Source organism: Macrobrachium nipponense, chromosome 37, assembly GCF_015104395.2.
Source record: "Macrobrachium nipponense isolate FS-2020 chromosome 37, ASM1510439v2, whole genome shotgun sequence".
Classification (NCBI taxonomy): Eukaryota; Metazoa; Arthropoda; class Malacostraca; order Decapoda; family Palaemonidae; genus Macrobrachium; species Macrobrachium nipponense.
Genome location: NC_061097.1, coordinates 35,437,514 through 35,455,013, shown reverse-complemented (window position 1 = coordinate 35,455,013; position 17,500 = coordinate 35,437,514). Strand labels below are relative to the sequence as shown.

The 17,500-nt window shown below is 38.2% G+C and overlaps 1 protein-coding gene across 1 annotated transcript in view; it reads left to right on the top strand.

Annotated features, from left to right (window-relative positions):
• The window catches only part of LOC135209346 (alpha-protein kinase 1-like), a 106,665-nt gene that overhangs the window by 49,887 nt on the left and 39,278 nt on the right, over positions 1 to 17,500 (top strand). Inside the window, exons 2-3 of the mRNA XM_064242045.1 lie at positions 1,356 to 2,475; positions 2,620 to 3,038. Coding sequence (XP_064098115.1) covers positions 1,356 to 2,475; positions 2,620 to 3,038 — 1,539 coding nt within the window. The remainder of the gene's footprint in view (positions 1 to 1,355; positions 2,476 to 2,619; positions 3,039 to 17,500) is intronic.

The window sequence follows — 17,500 nt, the reverse complement described above, 5'->3', positions numbered from 1 at the left end:
CTCTCGTTGATAGTCGGTTACCATCTGTCGTCCCTAATGATGCTGTTACCACCTGAATTACGTCAGTAGTGTTGCACAAGACCAATTAGCTTATAGTAAATTTATTTTACACGTTGTCGAATGCAATATTTTTTTCTTTTCTTTTTGAGGTTGGACCAACTGACTCTCGTTTTCCTTTTGCTTTTGCTGTTGTTTTTTTATTGTTGTGGCTCGAAATTGGTTTGGTTTTATTTGTTTATTTGTTGTACACTTGCTCTCTTCTCTCCTGTAGCTGCTGCTTGATTCTTTTTATTTTAATTATTTTTAATCGTATGCACATTATCATCAATATTTCCTTTTATCATTTTATCTCTATTTTCTTTTGCATTTTTTACATTGTGATTTATTGTTGTTGTTGTTGTTGTTTCATAATTTTAGTTTATTATTGACACTTAACACGTTCTGTTAGTTTTGTGAGTCATTTTATTCTATTAGTAAAAATAGTAGTAGTATTAGTTTTGAAATGGAGAATCTGTCCATATATATATCTAGTGATAAATCTGTACAGAAAGCTTTCAGGGAAACTATTCTCTCCCCTTTTGAATTGGACAGTTACCCGAAAGCTCTTTGTACAGATTTATTTTTAGATATATATACATAACTGTGGAGTTATTTCTCTAATACCATTCTTTTTGTGGGTCTGTTTCTCCACATCCATTATTTTTATGAATTTCATTATTTCTATGAAGAGGCCTTCTTTGGACGAGTCGGTTACACGCTCGACTACCGATCTCAGGGTCCGGGCTCGATTCCCCGCTCTGCCAACGAGGAATCAGAGGAATTCGTTTCTGGTGATAGAAACTCATTTCTCGATGTGGTTCGGATCCCACAATAAGCTGTAGGTTCCGTTGCTAAGTAACCAATTGGTTCCTATAGTAGATTCACATCACCTGTGCCATATAATGTCTAGGCCAGTCCCTTACGACGCTCCTGATTGGCTGTTGTTGATAAGCCAGTGACAGGGCTGGAAACTCTCTGTCTCTCTCTCGAGAGTTCACATCGGCAGGATGTATATGTTCCACCTCTCCTGAGGGATACTTTTGAAAGACGTATCCCTCAGGAGAGCTGGAAAATACATCCTGCCTATTAGAACTCTCTCGAGAGACTGAGAGTTTCCAGCCCTGTGATTGGCTTATCAACAACCAATCAGGAACGTCGTAAGGGACTGGCCTAGACATCGGATGCACTGGTAGTGTGAATCTACTATAGCCACGTGAAAAAAAAGTAATCAGTTTCTCAGTTTTATGAATGATTTGAATTGAAGTCTGTGAATTTGTGCATAATTAACCGGTTTTTTTTTTCTTCTTTGATTCCAGGGCGCTGCTTTTCCCGGCGGTGAATCCGCGCCGGCGCTACCTCATCCACAACACGGTGCAGGAGCACTTCCCCCAGCTCACTACTCTGAGCGTCGGCCAGGGGGACCAGAGGCGCACCGCCGTCACCTTCAGGAAGAACTGCAAGAGAGAGACCGACGACGGCGGCGTCGCCGACGCTAAACCTCCTTCCTCCTCCTCCTCCTCCCCCTCCTCCTCAGGTAGCAACAGTAACAACAGATCGTCGACGACGACGACGACGACATCATGCCCCAAGGGCGACGCCACCAAGCTAGAAGAGCGTAGCATCAGCAGCCACCCGCTTTCCCCTCCTCCTCCTCCTAGCGGTCACAACCAGTCTCAGGGCCAGTCTCAGGGGCATCAGCAGCATTCGAAGCTACAACAACAACAACAGTCCAACAGCAGCAGCAGCAATACCTCCTTCACAACAACCGCCGCCCAACAGCATCATCAGCAGCCACTGCCGAAGAAGCAGGAGGAGAAGGGCCCAGCAGGAGCAGCAGCAGACAGACCCGTCAGAGAAGGCAGGAGGCCCGAGCAGCTGCTCTACTCGCCACAGAGACAGGGCTCCCTGCAGAAAATAGACGTCGTCAGGAGAGAGGCTCTTCAGAATAGCAGCAATACCAGGCAGCAGCAGCAGCAGCTGCAGAAGCAGAGGAGTCAAGACCAGCAGCAGCAGCAGCAGCAGCAACAGAAGCAGCAGCAGAGACAGCACCAGCACCAGCAGCAGCCTCACTCTCCAGCAGCTGTGACAAGCGGCACCAACAGACCTCAGGAGAGCAGAGCCGACAGGCTTGAATCGGCCGAACTCGTGAGGCAACAGCAGCTGAAGCAACAGCAGCAGCAGCAGCAACAACAACAGCAACAGCAGAAGAGGCAGAGGAAGCACCGAAGCCGCAGCTGCAATTCCGACACCCGGAGCAGCAGCAGCGTCGCGGAAGGTTCCGGGACACCGGGCGACCGGCTACTCGCCGTCGTCGCACAGCAGGAGGATGACCTCATGAGGGACAGCGGCGCCGAGGACTCGCAGCATTGCAACAGCAGCAGCAGCAGCAGCAGCAGGAAAAGGAGGAACAGGAGGAACCGCCGACCAGAAGGCGGGGTAAGCCAGGGTTGCCACCGCCCCCCAACCCAGCGTTCGTCTTCCGCTGCCTGACAGCTGGACCAAGGAGGAGGTGGAGTAGTAGTTGGAAAAGGTGGAGGGAGGTAAGTTGCAGTCCCTCGATCTTCATGGAGTAGAGAGCAGGGAAGTGTGACCACCGAGAGGTTCCCCCCCTCCGCCATCAAAGGCGCCGTCGTTGGCGAACCAGTGCACAATAATATCCCCCAGAATACCCCAAATAGTGTCCCCAACAAAAGTGTCAGTGGCAGTCATCAGCAGCAGTGTCTCGATGCCTTAAGGGGAGACGACCTCCAAAAGAGTGTAGTAGTAGGATCCAATAGTCACGTTTCAGGAGACGCGGACAGTGATCACAGACGAGGCAGTGCCGTCGTTCAGGGATCGAGTGAAGTCGCTCCTAACAGTGCCAGTGTCAGTAGTGCCACGGGGCAGCATCAGCAGCAGCACCCGGCCGCCAATAACAGGAGGAAGTACATGAAGTCTTACGAAGAGGAGGACGACTGGAGGGACGTCTGTGGCACCAACACCAGACGGGGCAGTGCAAGGTGAGTGACAGCGGGCAGAAGTCAGGACGCCTTGTTGATGAAGGGTCAGGTTAGGCGATGGTAAATAATGGAGGATTTTATTTATTTATTTATTTTATTTTGAGGTTCTCAAAATGAAATGAACAAATAGAAATGTGGAAATTAGACCCTCAGAAGAGGTTGCAGTAGAAGTTGTCACGGGAGTATGAAAAGAAATTTAGAAAAATAAATAATTACATAGTTTTTAAACTTACAACCTTAAAAAGGGTTGAAGGGCCAGGTTAGGCGATGGTAAATGTAGGAGAGTTTTATTTTTTATTTTCATTTTGAGGTCCTCAAACTGAAATGAACAAATAGAAATGCGGAAATGAGACCCTCAGGAGAGGTTGCAGTAGAAGTTGTCACGGGAATATGAAAGGAAACTAAGAAAAATAGATAATTACATAGTTTTTAAGCTTACAACCATGAAAATTAAAACAATATACGACTTGAAAAAAAATTAAACTTAGTATTCGAAATGAGACAATAAAACACAAAGTACATGAAATGAAAAAAATAAAACAGCATAACAAGTGAAAAAATAAAATGCACTTATCAAACGAAATGAAAAAGTGATACACACACTATACGAAATGAAAAACATAAAACACAAAGTACACGAAATGCAAAATGAAATACACAGTATACGAAATGAAATGAATTAAACACGCAGTATATGAAATGAAACAAAATAAAACACGTTGTATACGAAAGGAAATAAATTAAACACGCAGTATACGAAATGAAATGAATTAAACGCAGTATATGAAGTGAAAAAAATAAAACACGCTGTATACGAAAGGAAATCAATTAAACACGCAGTATACGAAATGAAAAAAAATAAAACAGCATACGAAATGAATACCCCGTAGCCGATTTTGTATTTTAAGAAAAAAAAAAAAAAAAAAAAAAGGAAAAAAAAAAAAAAAAAAACTATACCGTACAGATATTCTATAAATAACAATAAAAAAAGACTGACAAAACAGGTTATTAATTAATGAAGTGAACTTGATTAAAAATACTGTACTTACATTGTGTTAGACCGGGTTGCGTTCAGTTGGTATTTTTCCCTCAGGGGAGTTTCGTGTCACAGTGAATTTGCACATGCACGTGACTTGCATTGAGAGAGAGAGAGAGAGAGAGAGAGAGAGAGAGAGAGGAGATAGAGAGAGAGAGAGAGAGAGAGAGATTAATTAATTAGGGCTTCTACAAAAAAAACATGCAATTTACCCCTAATTTATCCATAATCTGCTTATCACACTTATATCTCACGTACAGACCTAATTAACATACCTTCAGCCACCTCAAATACCTTTTTATACAGGTATGAATACGTGCAATACACGTATTATACGTGTATGTAGTTGTGATTCCATTTTCCACGAGGTGACGTTTAGTTGATATTTACTACAAAATTGTATTATATAATATATATATTATATATATATATATATATATATATATATATATATATATATATATATATATAATATATATATATATATATATATATATATATATATATATATATATATATATATATATATATATATATATATATATATAATATATATATATATATATATCATATACTATATATATGTGTGTGTGTGTGTGTGTGTGTGTATGTATGTATCAGGCTGAAATCATAATGATATTAGTGATGATTTTTTTTATCCCTACAGGTGTTCATGTAGGGATATAAACATGAAAAATATATATAGTAAGTCACACTTTACTAGGTGTTTAAGAAACCCCGTAGGTACTATGTTAAGAGAAGTCTTACCACCAACTGCTACTGTGACCTTGGCTTAGAAAGACCTTGAAGGTGAGGCAGTTGGCTGGGCTTTGCTACTATGCAACTGTACCGTTAGAGAGAGAGAGAGAGAGAGGAGAGAGAGAGAGAGAGAGAGAGAGAGAGAGAGAGAGAGAGAGAGAGAGAGCCCCCCCCCCCCTCCCCCCCCGTCACTTTGTCCAAGAGAGAGTGAATGCGGATAGAGAGGTATTTTGACCAATCTACTGACGTGACCTTGAGAGAGAGAGAGAGAGAGAGAGAGAGAGAGAGAGAGAGAGAGAGAGAGAGAGAGAGAGAGAGCCAGCAGGAGCCTCGACCAACCACACCGCCATCGCAGTACCACGAGGTCAGGCCAAGTCAACGCAATCAAATCACCACCCCTCCCCTCCCCTCCCCTCCATTCCCCCTTCGAAATGTTAATGGGTCAGCGACACCTGTGGAAAAGAAGGTCTAGTTTTGTTCGTTGACCTCTACCGAAGTAGGTCGTTGGCGTGACGTAACGAGAGCAACAGTAACAGCAGCAACGCCCCCCTCCCCCCAGCCCCCCTCACCCTTGGTGCTGCGCATGCGTCGTCGACCCCAATCAACTTCGAAGCTCCTGTGATTGTCGCAATACGATACGATCATTCGTTCGTTCGATCTCGTCATCTATATAGTTACCTGACCACGCCTACTTGCTCTCGGGTGGATGGATGTGGGTGGGTGGGTGGTGGTTGGGGTGGGTAGGTAGGTAGGTGGTGTGGGGTGGTGTGGCCGCCTGTGGGTGGTTTTCGCCTTGAGACGCCCCACTGTGGTCGGTTGCTTCTTGTGGGTGACCTAGATATTGGGTGTTTTATTATTTTTATATACTATTATTATCAGAGCTTAGTGGATGGCCGATTATTTAATTATTATTATCAGTAGTAGTAGTAGTAGTAATAATAATTCAGATCACCAAATCACATTGTTTATTCTTCTTTTTTCCGTATATGTTTATTTATTTATTTATTTTTCTCTACCATTTTCTGTTTGTTCCCTACTACTATTGCTTCATCTACTAATATTAATGACAATATAATAACATAAAAAAATGTCCACGTAGAAGGCACCAGTAAGAATTGTAGTAATTATAACCACAGGTAATTATTCACCCACGAAGTAATAATAATAATAATAATAATAATAATAATAATAATAATAATAATAATAATAATAATAATAATAATAATAATAATAATAGTTGGTAGAAGACCATCTTTCAAATATGTAGTGTTGATTCAGCTATAAATTTCAGTAATAATAATAATAATAATAATAATAATAATAATAATAATAATAATAATAATAATAATAGTTTAGGAGACTCTCTTTCAAGTATGTAGTGTTGGTGCAACCATAGATTTTAGTAATAATAATAATAATAATAATAATAATAATAATAATAATAATAGTAGTTGGTAGAAGACCCTCGTTCAAGTAAGTAGTGTTGATGTAACTGTAAATTTCAGTAATAATAATAAAAACAACAACAATTGCCTCAGTGTCAGCAGGTACATTGCAAACGGCTGTTCGTACGACAGGATCGTTGCCATAACAATTCATCACTACGACTTATCAGTGAATCGTCGTTGAATTTAGGGCGGCTGGTGATTTAGGGGCGGGGGTTGCTCACGGGGGTGAAGTTCACTCGAATTCTCTGCCAGATAGCCACGCCCACTACGCCTGATGACCACCCATAAGGTTTTTGGGGAGAGGGTGGGGGGGGGAGGGTGTGAATGTTTACTTATCAGCGTGAACCTGTTTTTTCGTGTTAGCTGCATAGGCGATTGAGGGTAAGTAAACAAAAAGTGGAGTTAAGGAGAATAGGGAAAGGGTAAGTGGATAAATGAGAACATTGCAAAAAAAAAAAAAAATAAATAAATAAATAAATAAATAAAAATGTTGTGTAAGGAAACATTGGAAGAGCCAGGAATATAGAACTGAAGTTTAATTATAGATATGTTATAATGAACAATAAATAGTATGTATGGCAAACAAAGTAGTAAGGGAAAATTTAAATGGAAAAAAATAGTACACAAAAAAGCAAAGAGAAATAGAAAAAGATAAAAAAGTAGCTTTAGGGAAAATAAAGCAAAATAATGAGAAACTAGAAAAAATGTAAAAAGAAAAATTTAAAAAAAATCAATGGAAAACGTTTTTAAATAAAACAAAAATGAAAGCAGAAATGAAATGCAAGGAAAATTGTATATAGAGAGCTAGATGATGAATGGAAGAAAATAAAAAATTCAAGTAGAAAATTAGAAAATTTAACCCTGGAAAACAAATATTGCAATAAACAACCAACATTGCCAATTAAAAAAAAAAAACTTGCCACAATGGTAATGTAGATAAGTCTTTAAAGAAAATAAAAAAAAAGAAAACTGGTGGCATGGTGCCATATCTGAAGGCCTATTTATTTGCATCAACACAGAAAAAAGAAGAACTTGCTTCTAATGCAATGTTTGGCTGCAAGGTGCTAAAACTCCCTGGAAAACGTGTTTGGGGTGACGAGAGATTGTTGTAAGCAGAATGAAGCTGTCAAGGTCTTGCTGATTGTAAGTTTGTGGTGTTTTTGTTGTCAAATCGACCTGGCCTTATGCCAGCGAGGGTTCTTCAACTCGTATGAGCAGGTTGTCGGTTAAATCATATTTTCCCCTTGGGAGAGAATTTTAAAACTTGAAGAAATAGCTACGCTTGGAATCATCTTCTTCGAAGAACTGAGGCAGCGAGGTTTGGAAACTCCTTTGAATGCAGTAACTGGTCTAGTGATGTATCGGAGTGAGTTCTTGCTGTGTTACAAAAGTACCATTGGGGGGGAATTGATATATATAAAAAAAGGTATTGGGTAAAAGATTAAAAGAGCTGGATTAAACATATTCAACCATGTTTTAGAAAGTAGTCTCTGTAGAGATACGTCATAGATAGCAGGACGTGTTCTCCAACATTAAAACTGCATTTTAGACCTTTTTTTGTCCAATGTTAAAAATAGCAGCTAGGAATGGAAATAAAAGATAAAAAAAAAACGAACTTAGTGTTGTAAAACCAATATTTTAGACTTATCCAACGGTAGAAAGAGCAAATTACAAAGAACAAAAAAACAAAAGAAAAAACAGGGTGACCTAAGACTGTTAAATGTAGCAATGTAGCTAAATTTGCGTAAAGCGTCAAAAAATAGGTTAGGAAATGAAAGGTTTAATTGGAAAACTGCGTAAGAATCTGGCGTTTGATGATACAGCGAGTCGTCACAGCTACAGTTATATATAATAGTACATACCACTCGGCCCGTGTCATTTGACAGGTGGGAGGGTGCCTCCCCTGACTTGACGTGACCTGACCCTACCCCACCTCTCTCTCTCTCTCTCTTTCTCCCTCTCTCTCTCTCTAGCGATACCCAACCAAATCGTGTGATTTGGACTGTTGAGTCACCTAATCCATCGTTGAAGCAAGAGGCTAATTATTACCATGGGAGATAGGAGACTGGCGGTGGAGAGAGAGAGAGAGAGAGAGAGAGAGAGAGAGAGAGAGAGAGAGAGAGAGAGAGAGAGAGAATAAGCTCTATCTCTCTTTGTGTTGAATCTTTTGAGTAAACTATTTCAGGACGATCGGTCTCCCTGTCTGCGATGTTTACATCGGGTCTATTTTGGGAGTTTATTTTGGGATTTTTTTTTTTTTTTTTTTTTTTTTTTTTTTTAAGGTGAGCGTTGTATCAGTCTTGTCACTTTCATTTCAGATTATTATTATTATTATTATTATTATTATTATTATTATTATTATTATTATTATTACCCATAGACCAGTGTTGTAAAGCATTCCCATTTAATTTTTAGGCATTTTAGCAAAAATAACAAAGCCAAAAACCGCTCTCTCTCTCTCTCTCTCTTCCTCTCTCTCTCTCTCTCTCTCTCTCTCTCTCTCTCTCTCTCTCCTCTATATATATATATATATATATATATATATATATATATTATGTGTGTGTGTGTGTGTGTGTGTGTGTGTGTGTGTGATCAGACACATCGCACCTCGTCATACGAAATACCAGAAGGCCAAAAAGGTTTATAACAAACCCCTTTTGCGTATTGCATGCAAATTTTCTTTTTCTTCTTCTTTTGCAGCTTCGCCTAACTGGAGTCCGTCACGCGCGGCGAATGAAGCTCACACGTGCTTTTGCATTGATTTTTTTTTCTTTTTTACTTTTCTTTTTTTTTCGTGATTTTCTTCTTCTTTTTTTTTGCGAAGCCACGCTGGTCGATATGTTGGAACGAGTGACGTTTTAGTCGTGCTGAAGCACGTGGCTCTTAGTGGGGGAGAGCAGTTTTATTATTATTATTATTATTATTTATTATGCTCTATCACGTCCTCCAATTCGACTGGGTGGTATTTATAGTGTGGGGTGTCCGGGTTGCATCCTGCCTCCTTAGGAGTCCATTCACTTTTCTTACTATGTGTGCCGTTTTTCTAGGATCACAATCTTCTGCATCAGTCCTGGAAGCTACTTCAGCCCTCTAGTTTTTCTAGATTCCTTTTCAGGGATCTTGGGATCGTGCCTAGTGCTCCTATGATTATGGGTACGATTTCCACTGGCATATCCCATATCCTTCTTATTTCTATTTTCAGATCTTGATACTTATCCATTTTTTCCCTCTCTTTCTCTTCAACTCTGGTGTCCCACCTGGTTTGCGACATCAATGAGTGTACTTTCTTCTTGACTTTGTCAATCAACGTCACGTCTGTCTGTTTGCACGTATCACCCTATCCGTTCTGATACCATAGTCCCAGAGGATCTTTTGCCTGATCGTTTTCTATCACTCCTTCAGGTTGGTGCTCGTACCACTTATTACTGCAAGGTAGCTGATGTTTCCTTGCACAGCTCCAGTGGAGGGCTTTTGCCCACTGAATCATGCCTCTTTTTGTACTGGTTCTGGTGCAAGTGCCGGGCATTCACTTGCTATGTGGTTTATCGGTTTCATTTTCGTATTGCACTTCCTACATATGGGAGAGATGTTATTTTCCGTCTATCGTACTTTGAACATATCTGTTCTTAGGGCCTGATCTTGTGCCGCTGTTATCATTCCTTCAGTTTCCTTCTTTAGCTCTCCCCTCTGTAGCCATTGCCAATTGTCATCGTGGCTAGTTCTTTAGTCTGTCTTCAATGTATGTCCGTGCATTGGTTTGTTGTGCCAGTCCTCTGTTCTTTCTGTCTTCTCCTGCTCTGTATATTTTCTGGGTCTTCGTCTACTTTTGTTTTATTAGTCCTTCTTCCCATGCACTAGCCACTCTCTTCACTGGTTTTCAGATATTGCCCCAGCGCTCTGTTTTTTCGATGTTGACGCAGTCCTCTATACTTAGTAGTCTCTCCCTCCTTCCTGTCCGTGTGTTAGTCTGTCCGTATTGCTCTTGGGTGTAGTGCTTTGTGTATTGTCATTGTTTCCTTGGTTTTTCTGATCTATGCTGCGGAGTTCTGCCTTCGTCCATTCCACTATTCCTGCGCTGTATCTGATTACTGGCACTGCCCATGTGTTTATGGCTTTTATCATATTTCCGGGCGTTGTTGAGTTTTTGACTGAGTATCGCCTTGAGCTCTCTGCAATATATTCTTTCCTGATCGTGTCCTTCATCTCTTGGTGTTTTTATATCTCCTCCATCCCCATTATTCCCAGGTTATTTGTATCCTGTCTCATCTATGTGTTTGATGTTGCTCCCCCTCTGGTAGCTTTATCCCTTCAGTTCTCGTTACTTTGCCTTTTTGTAAGTTGACTAAGGCGCAGTTTTCTATTCCAAATCAACCTATCCTGATGTCCCAGATACAATCCTTACAGTCTGGATTAGGGTATCTATTTCCTTGATGCTCTACCATACAGCTTGATGTCGTCCATGAACATCAGATGGTTAATTTTGTTTGCCTCTTTTCTTGAGTTGGTACCCGGCATCCATCTTCTGTAGTACTTTTGTCATGGGTAATCATGCTACTACGAAGAGTATGGGGACAGTGAGTCGCCCTGGAAGATCCCTCTCCTGATATTAACCTCTGCTAGTCTTATTCCTGAGCTTGTAAGTATTGTATTCCAGTTGCGCATTGTATTATTATTATTATTATTATTATTATATTATTATTATTATTATTATTATTATTATTATTATTTGTCTTTTTTTTAATTAAAAGTAATATCACTTCAGAGCGTTACGCTTGTCGAGAATCTCTACAAGCGTAACGCTGCTGTAGATAGCCATTATATTACTTTTAATAAAGTATGCTTGAGAGACGGTCTGCTTCCTAAGTATGTTATTATTGTTATATATTATTATTATTGTTGTTGTTGTTAAATAATAATAATAATGATAATAATAATAAGGAGAAGAGGAGAAGAAGAAATCTGCCAATGGTATCAGTGTTATGTTATATATATATATATATATATATATATGTATGTATGTATGTATGTATGTACTTATATTTATATACTATATATATATATATATATATATATATATATATATATATATATATATATATATATATATAAAATGACATCATTGTGGATTTCTTCACTACTACTACTACTACTACTACTACTACTACTACTACTACTACTACTATTGTTAGTCCATTGCATTCTCTCGTACAATATTAAATTTAATAGCGGCAACTCTTCCACCGATATCACTTATAATGATTTTAGCGTTCATCACTGACGCCATTGAAGTGACGCAAACCACTGCAATGACTAATATCTTAGTTGATACTCTTACAATAACTACCATTGCCCCTGTATAAACTGTTGTAAATGGTATACTCATAACCTGTATACGTCGCTTCTATGCCAACGTCCACTGATACTGATCCAACTCGATGGTTAGAAATAACAGTAGCATTAGCGAGCATATGAGAAGAAACCCGATGAAACCAGCTCTGTCAACTAATGGTGCCGCTCTTGCTGTTGTTACGCCTTTCCTGTCAGCGAGTACTTAAGTCAAAACACCCCTTGCTTAGCAATGTGTGTTGTATGGTTTCGTTTATAAAGGGCGTAAGGCAAGTCCCATGTGGCCTTTGGGGTTCAGTAACCCTTGGGGACCTTCGGGCTTCTCAGCGTCATGCCAAGTTTATTTTTATTATTTTATTATTATTATTATTATATTATTATTATTATTCGTATGGAACAAGCCAACCAAAAGGACCATGGACTTGAAGTTCAAGCTTATTATTATTATTATTATTATTATTATTATTATTATTATTATTATTATTATTATTATTATTATTATTGAGAAGATAAGCCCAACTCGTATGGAACAAGCCCACCAAAAGGGCCATTGACTTGACTTTCTAGCTTATTATTATTATTATTATTATTATTATTATTATTATTATTATTATTATTATTATTATTATTATTCAGAAGATGAACCCTATGAGTATAGAACAAGCCCATATGGGCCATTGACTTGAAATTCAAACTTCCATAAGAATATGGTGGTCATTTGAAACAAGAAAACAAGATAATAGGAAATACAGAAAATAATGGAACAAGTAACAAAAGGTAATAGACAATACAGAAAGCAGAGATCAGTTACGATAGAATAAAAAAATATATAAATGAACAAATTAATAAATCAATGTTTCAAATTGTACTTACAGATTACGAAACAAGAATGGAGAAGTTAATCTCATATATAATTATTATGTGAGTAAACGTTTTTCATTGCAATATTTTTATTATATTGGTAATAACCCTAGGTCATTTTAACGTGGTTTTAAACGCTTTTCTGGGATTCGTATAACGAACACGTCAGCAAAAAGTTCGTAGCACGAATGACTGAAATATTACGGGTCTATGACTTGTATATAACCGTGTGACGTATTAAAGATATTGTTCCATTGTACAAAAACACACCTGTTTGTGAATGTACACTTACCAGTGTTGGAAACGTGGACGCTAATATAATTCTCTCTCTCTCTCTCTCTCTCTCTCTCTCTCTCTCTCTCCGCAAATCATGAATCATCCGAAAATAGAAGCAATAAAACCTCCTGGTCACGTGCTGCAGCCAACACGAGGCAAGAGTGATGAAGCCTTTGAGAGAGAGAGAGAGAGAGAGAGGTTATTATTTGTATGTTTATATTTTGATTGCTTGGTTGTGTGTGTATACATGTACATATTTATATAATTATGTATATTGCATATGTACATATACACCTACGTACACACACATATATACATAAATATTTACACGCACAGTTAATGGGGTGCGTCACTTTCAACTGTAAGTAATTTTCCATCGAACTTGCCCAAGTGTTACAAGCAGCAGCTTGTAACACTTGGGAGCTGTTCATTCACACCTGAAGACGGGAAATATTCAATTTCATCTCTTCAGCAGTAAAGCGAGAGAGTCAGCTGTATCCGATGTCATAAGAGGATTTTAATAGCATTAGTTTTGGTTATATTCAGATCGCATCTTGTTTACGTGCCAGGTAGCTATGCTTTGCAATGGAGGTCACAGTTCAAAGCAGTTTATAAATATATAGTTTTTTTTATCTTCGGAATATAATAATAATAATGATGATGATGATGATGATGATTTAGTGCCTGTAGTTCGGGATATTGATTCGCTTATAGTAATCACCCCTCTCTCTCTCTCTCTCTCTCTCTCTCTCTCTCTCTCTCTCTCTCGTCTCTCTCTCTCTCATATATATATATATATATATATATTATATATATTTCTGAGAGAGAGAGAGAGAGAGATAGATAGAGAGAGAGAGAGAGAGAGAGAGAGATTGTGTTGTTGTCAGGACCACGAATTCAACTTTTAACTATTTTGTTTTTGTGAAAGGAATATCCTGAGATAAAATAGATGTCCAGAGGTAAAATGGAAAGTTTAAAAATTGTAAAAGGATTATATAGGGAGGCTAAACCTATAGTAAACTTATTTCGAAGTTATGCCACAATTTCCACTTGTGATGATTTGTTTTTAGTAAAGGAAAAATTAAAGTGAAAAACCTAAAAGTAAATTCATAATTATGAATCGAGTTACTAGAAGTCACATGATTATTATGAACTATAGAAGACAAGACTGACGGTATATATGCCTTCGTTTTGAAGAAGATAAGCGATAGAAACTAGTTCACTGATCTCAAGGGAGAAGAAGCTGTTCAAGATGATGCTTCTAACAGATGCTATTCACCAAAAAAAAAAAAAAAAAAAAAAAAATACCGGAGCTTTTAAGGGCAGAATTTTTTATCTCGTAGTTTTTTTTACTTCTGGGAATTGAGCAGTCAAAATATGAGCTAAAGTCCTGAGTGTCAGATATTTGAATAATGGGAACAGTGACATTTTTGGGTTAGGATTAAAATTCCTAAGTTTAATAAGAAGTATTTGTGTTTCTCTGTTTAGCAAAATTAAAATACTTCTCAGTTTGGGTGTTCGTTTATCCTCAAAAGTTCGAGCGAAGATGCGATGCATTACTACCCCAAAAACAATTCACCTTATGGTTTAATTATTTATTTATATTTTTGTCTTTATTCATTTATCTTTTCTAATAACTGATCTCTTATATCTGTATCTCTTTTATCTTCTGTAACACCTTTCAAGTGAACACCATATTCTTTGGAAGCTTCAATTTCAGGTCCGTGGCCCCCTGTAGGCTTGGTCCATATGAATTGGGGTTTGTCTTCTGAATAATAATAATAATAATAATAATAATAATAATAATAATAATAATAATAATAATAATAATAATAATAATGATGATGATGATGATGATGATGATGATGACGACGATGATGATAGTGGAGGAACAAATCCACAGTTATGTATATGTACATATATTCAAATTTAAAACTTTAAAGATAGCTTTCGTGAATCTGTTCGGTTCCCCTTATTGATAAGGGGAACTGAACAGGTTCCCGAAAGCTATCCTTAAAGTTTTAAATTTAAATATATGTACATTTACATAACTGTAGATTTGTTTCTCCATTTGAAGACTTGCTAATATGAGGATTTTTTTATAATGATAATAATAATTTGTTTATTTATCAGGGATTTAATTTTCAGGCATTTAAATTGAACGCCACATTTACCAGGAAGACAACATACAAAATAGACCAGAATGGTTTGAGTTTGGTTTCGTGTTTCCTTGTGTGTCATTTGTTTCTGGTTTTTGTGTGAGTCATTGTAACCAGCAGCATGATCTCTCTCATTGCACAGCAAGGGCAAAGGACCTCAGTGAACTCACGCTCGGTATTATGACTCTTTATGTAAGATAACGAAGTCGACCCAGCTATCACTTTCCAACTTAACTGTACACTGGTGTCAGCCATTACTGTTACAGGAGTCTTTCTTGGCGGAGATTTTGGGATTGACCTCGGTACTCGAACCAGTGTATTTCACCGTTGGGCTGTAATGCCGTTAGTGCACCTCATGTGGTACACTGTAGGCATTGCTCAAAGGTCTTTGCAGCGTCCCTATGGCCCCTAGCTGCAACCTCTTTCATTCCTCTTACTGTACCTCCTTTCATATTCTCCGTCAGTCCGACTTTCCACCTTCTCTAACAATTGTTTCACAGTGCAGCTGCAAAAGGCTTTCCTCCCGTTATACACACGTCAAACCTTTGTACGGGCAATTTCCCTTCCAGCACTGAGTGACCTCATAGGCCCCAGCTCTTGGCGTTGGACCCGAGCTCTCAATTCTATTCTGGTCTAACCGGTGTAAGATCGATTCCTACCAAGGAAGGGGAATTTCTTCATTCATTCCTTCTGGAATTCACGGCGTTCACTGACTTTTAGTTTCAGGAATTTTGTTAGATTTTGTTAGAAATCGTCCGGGTTTCTTTGGCCGTATGCACGTTTATTTGCAGGATTACACGTGAGGCCATCCAAGGATTATTTTTTTTTTTTTTTACAAAGACCTCTATAATTATTGCAGTTTTGATAGACGTCTTAATACAGTATTGTATAAGTAGCTGCAGTCGTTTGTTTGTACGTGCATCATTACGATTTACTGTTCTAACAGCAGTAGTATCACATTATTAGTTGTCTTTTTATGGTATCAACAGCATAAGTAGTATTTTATTAATAGCAGTAGTACTAGTAGCAGGAGTATCAAATTCGCGTGACTGTGCACTGAAAAGCTGTTAAACCAGACTGATCAACAGAGTTACCATCCAGTTTCCTGCCTAGTCGAAACTTAATACTCGGTATTCCAACTCTCTCTCTCTCTCTCTCTCTCTCTCTTCTCTCTCTCTCTCTTCTCTCTCTCTCTCTCTCTCTTCCCTTCGTGAGTGTGGATATTCGATTAATTCCATCGAGAGTGAAAGCGAAAAACAGAGTGAATGGTTCAGGTCTCAAGTTGCATGTTTGGAAAGGGAATTCTTTGCCGAGACTACCACCAGTTAAGGGTCATGTTTTTTTTCCACGTTTGTGCGCCTGTTTGTTTGCGTTTTCGGTAGGATTCTCGCTGGTTTGGGATCCGCCATAGTTTGGTCATTACCAGGTGCTTCATTCGCTGCTTGCTTCAACACAGACGGAGTAGAGTTAATAAGGGAATATGTGTCTGATGGCGTTACGACTTGCTCGGGGGATCGAACCTGGGATTTCCTTGCCTGCTTGATTATAATTATATGTATGTGTAAAATATATGTATATATATGTGTGCGTGCATATAATTACACGTGTATTTATTTACGATTGTATGTATGTATGATATATAATGTCTATATACACACAAACAAAAACTCATGCACTCGTCAATGTATTGCGCGGCTTGAAATTACAATTGCAAACGGGGATCATGACCTACCCCCCCCCCCCCCTCCGCCCCCACACCCCAACCCCCACACCAACCCCCACACCCAAACCCTTCGTGAACCTCTCATAATCTCCTGCCATGGGGTTGGAACGAGTTTTGTATATATAACCTGGGCGCGTCGGGGAGTAATTTTGATGTTGATCGTAAACTGCCTGGTTCGAGACGACCTCTTGTAATGAAGTGTTTTGAAAGACTGGTTACAGTTTTTTTTCTTATACCAAGGTTTCGTTAAAGGTTGTCGTCATCATCATCATCATCATCATCATCATCATCATCATCATCATCATCATTATTATTATTATTGCTGTTGGAACTAAGGCTTTTGTAATTCTTAAAATCTTTTATAACCATTGCTATTATTATTTAGAATTTAAAATTGATGATGATAATAATAATAATAATAATAATAATAATAATAATTATTATTATTATTATTATTATTATTATTATTTTTATTATTATTTATTTTTTTAATAGTTTTTTTCTTGACAGACATAGTATATTTAAAGTCGGGCTCCCTTTTTTGTTCAATATAATAATAATAATAATAATAATAATAATAATAATAATAATAATAATAATAATAATATAATGATAAAAGCTTTATATAGTTGAAAGTGTCAACAACCAGTGATTGGCAAAAACTGGTAATACATGGTAATGTTTTTATTATTACCTCGTCAGGCATCTCGTTTATGGTAAGCATGAAAAGACTTTTAAATGCACTGTCATCTCAACCTCACCCCCCTCCCCCACGCATACAAAATCTCTCTCTCTCTCTCTCTCTCTCTCTCTCTCTCTCTCTCTCTCTCTCTCTCTCTCTCTCTCTCTCTCAG